The sequence below is a fragment of the Rhea americana genome, unplaced genomic scaffold (assembly GCF_003343005.1).
Source record: "Rhea americana isolate MKP2758 unplaced genomic scaffold, rheAme1 scaffold_191, whole genome shotgun sequence".
NCBI classification, from domain to species: domain Eukaryota; kingdom Metazoa; phylum Chordata; class Aves; order Rheiformes; family Rheidae; genus Rhea; species Rhea americana.
Window position 1 is genome coordinate 1,734,898 of NW_028186050.1, and position 3,076 is coordinate 1,737,973.

The 3,076-nt window shown below is 70.3% G+C and overlaps 1 protein-coding gene across 1 annotated transcript; it reads left to right on the forward strand.

Annotated features, from left to right (window-relative positions):
* Window positions 1-8: 8 nt before the first annotated feature.
* On the forward strand, window positions 9-3,070 carry LOC146597129 (carbonic anhydrase 15-like; the record flags this gene model as incomplete). Its single annotated transcript, XM_085302764.1, has 6 exons — window positions 9-78; window positions 256-416; window positions 1,103-1,195; window positions 2,005-2,071; window positions 2,178-2,344; window positions 2,958-3,070. Coding segments are annotated over 6 exons (671 nt in total), but the record flags the coding sequence as incomplete, so codon positions are not given.
* Between the last annotated feature and the right edge of the window lie 6 nt (window positions 3,071-3,076).

The following is a 3,076-nucleotide window of genomic DNA, read 5'->3' on the forward strand; positions in this document are numbered from 1 at the left end:
GCCTCGGCCGCATCGTCTTCGAGGGCTACGACCGGGCCCCCGCGGGCAGGTGGAGGCTGGCGAACGACGGGCACACGGGTGCGTGCCGGGGCGCCCGCGCTCCTGCTGCAGCCTTCGGCCCCGGGCGCTGCTTCCTTGGCCGGCGCGAACGCGGGACCTCTGCCCGGGCGGCTGCGTGGTCCCGGTGGTCGAGCGGGGCCGCGGGGTGCGGCGGCCCCGGGGTTTGCCGGGCCGCAGCGTGCCGCTCTCTCGCAGTGGTGCTGAGCCTGCAAGGCGACTCGGCGGCCGAGCACATCAACATCACCGGCGGGGGCCTGCCCGGCACCTACCGGGCTCTGCAGCTCCACTTCCACTGGGGCAGCCTCACCGGCAACGGCTCCGAGCACACCCTCGACGGGCGCCAGTTCCCCATGGAGGTAGGGGGCAGCCAGCAGCGCCCTGCTGCCGCGGGGGGCCGCGGAGCCGCAAACGCGCCCTGGCACCGGGGGCGGCTCGCGGCACCGCGTGTTGGGCGCAGCCGCTCGCCCGGGCTGCTGCTGCTCCCGTGCCGCAGCGGGAGCGCACGGAGCGGCACGCGGCCGGGAGCACCGGTGCGGGAGGTCTCCGGGGTCCTTTCGGTACAGCAGGTGTTAACGAAACCTGGGAGGGGGCGTGCAGGGCYGGGAGGGGGAAGCGCCAGTCGCGTGCCCCACGCACGTGGGCGTCCTCCCCGGCGCTCGCTCGGCGCTCCTGCTGGAGGAGGGAGGCCCTGCGCCTGTGCAACGTTTGTCATCTGTCAGAGCGGGCAGAACTCGCTCGCCGTGGACAGCAGCAGATGCCCCGGCGGGCGGCTGGCGCACGAGCAGGGGCTGCCGATCCCCCGGCCCGCTCCCCCTTCGAGGGAGCTCCCCTGCTCGGGGGCGCCTGGGTTTTCCCCGAACCTGCCGGCGAGGCCCCCGGGCCCTGCGGCCGCTTTGGCTGCATTGGGGWTTTTTTCCGGGCGAGGTTGGCTCGGCGCTGCCCGTCCTCGGGTTGGCTGGGGAGACGCGGGCGCCCCGGAGCTGCCGCCTCGCTCCGGGGGGTGGGCGGGTGCCGGCACCCAGCCGCTCTGCGCTTTCCCCAGCTGCACATCGTCCACATCAACGTCAACTACCGGAGCCTCGGGGAGGCCAAGGGGCACCCGAACGGGCTGGCTGTGCTCGGCTTCTTCTTCAAGGTAAGCGCGGGGGGTGGGGGGCGCTGGGGAGACCAGCAGGAGCTCCAGGACAGCTCTTCTCTCTGTCCATCCGCACCCGGAGCTTACGGCGCGCTCTGCCACGCTTCTGCGAAGCAAAGCGAGCCGGGAGCCCGGGGAGGTGGCGGGGGGCCGCGGTGCCGCGCGGCGCCCGGGAGGCGTCGTCCGGGCCCGAGGCTTGGCAAGGAGGGCGCCCAGCATGGAGCCGCTTGCGGGTGGGCGCTGGTGGCCCGGCTCCGGCCGCGCGTGGTCAGCTCAGAGCTGAGCTGCCCCGACTTTTCCTGCCCCGACTCGAAACATTCTTCTGCTCTAAATGGGGCACCGGAAACGCCCCCGTGGATTTGCAGCAGAGCTGCCTGAACAGCATGGGTCTCCTTGGGAAATGCTCTTTTCTGGGAGCTTCTCATGGGAACGTGCTTGTTGTGATGGTGCTGCGGAGAGGCTTCCTACAGCTGCTCCAAGAGAACAAGAAAGAGCCCAAGGGGGCCAGGGGCGGCACGTGTCTCCTGCTTCCCAAGTATTCAGAAAGATCTTGGTTTTGCCCCAGAATAGGCTCTAAATTCTTGAGTTTCATAGCCCTGTGCAGCCAGGAAAGCTGGCTGGGACAGGAGGTCCTGGTGAGCCTTGGAGGTGAGCGGTGCTGGGAACCCTACTCCAACTTTGCGTGAAGGGGGAACCCCTTGCAAAGTTGTTGTCCCRTCTGCTGGGCTGTGGGGACTCGGGGCTTGGGGACCCACTTGGTGGCAGGTGCTCAAGTGCAAGCATTTACTGCTCACTGCTCCCCTCTGCAGGTCTCGGAAACGGATAACTCCAACTACAACACCATCGTGGCTGGCCTGAGGAACGTGTCCCACCAGGGTGAGTTGTCTTCAGACAGAGGAGAGATCCTGGTCCGGGGCTGATGGTGGTGCTGGGCAGGCCGTGGTGGCACGATGTGCGGCACTGACTCCCGCTGTCTCTCCAGGAGACTTTGTGGATTTGGCCTCCACTTTCCGCCTGAGCAACCTGCTCCCGAGCGCCGCGCAGCTCTCCAAGTACTACCGCTACCAGGGCTCCCTGACCACCCCCGACTGCAGCGAAGTCGTCGTCTGGACGGTGTTCGAGGAGCCCGTGGCTATCGGCCAGGCGCAGGTAATGCCGCGGCACGCTCCGGCTCCGCTCGCTCGCCCCGGGAAAGAGCCYGGCTTCCGCGGCGCCTAGCTGCAGCACCTAGCTGCGCGTGACTAGCATCTTCAGACCCAGGCAGCCTGGCCAAAGCGGTGCTTGCCGGGCTGCTCCTGCGCGGTTTGGTAACGCGAATGCRTCCAGCCAGGCTCTCCAGCCCGGCGCCGGGCCGGTACCGGGGTCACCTGCGTCCGCCCAGCCCCACGCCGCGCGCAGCCCCTTCCCTTGCGTCTGAGCGACAGCGCCAAGGGAGCAATCTGCCGCGGAGCGCGCGGCGCCCTGGCAGCTAGCCCCCCCGGCACGGATTAGGCGGCGGACGCGTGACCGCCCACCGGCAGCGCCGTCTCCGGCGCGGATCACCCGGCCGCGCGCGTGCCGCACGCCCCCGGCCCGCCAGCGYGATCYGCAGAGCGGATCTGGGGACAAACTKGGRGAGGGAGGCAGGGAGGGAGCTCGTCCCCTCGGGGGGTCCCGCGGAGCTGCGTCTTACCCGCCGCCGGGGCAGGGTTTAGCGCGCCGCGGCTGAGGCCGGGCGCGCTGGAGGGGGGGTTGGCGGCTCCTTCCTCTGCCTCCTCCGCAGCTCACGGCGTTCGTGGACACCGTCCACTTCCCGGCCGCCGGCGCCCTGCTCCTCAAGATGACCGACAACTTCCGCCCGCCGCAGCCCCTGCGCGGCCGCCGCGTCCTGGCGTCGCGGGA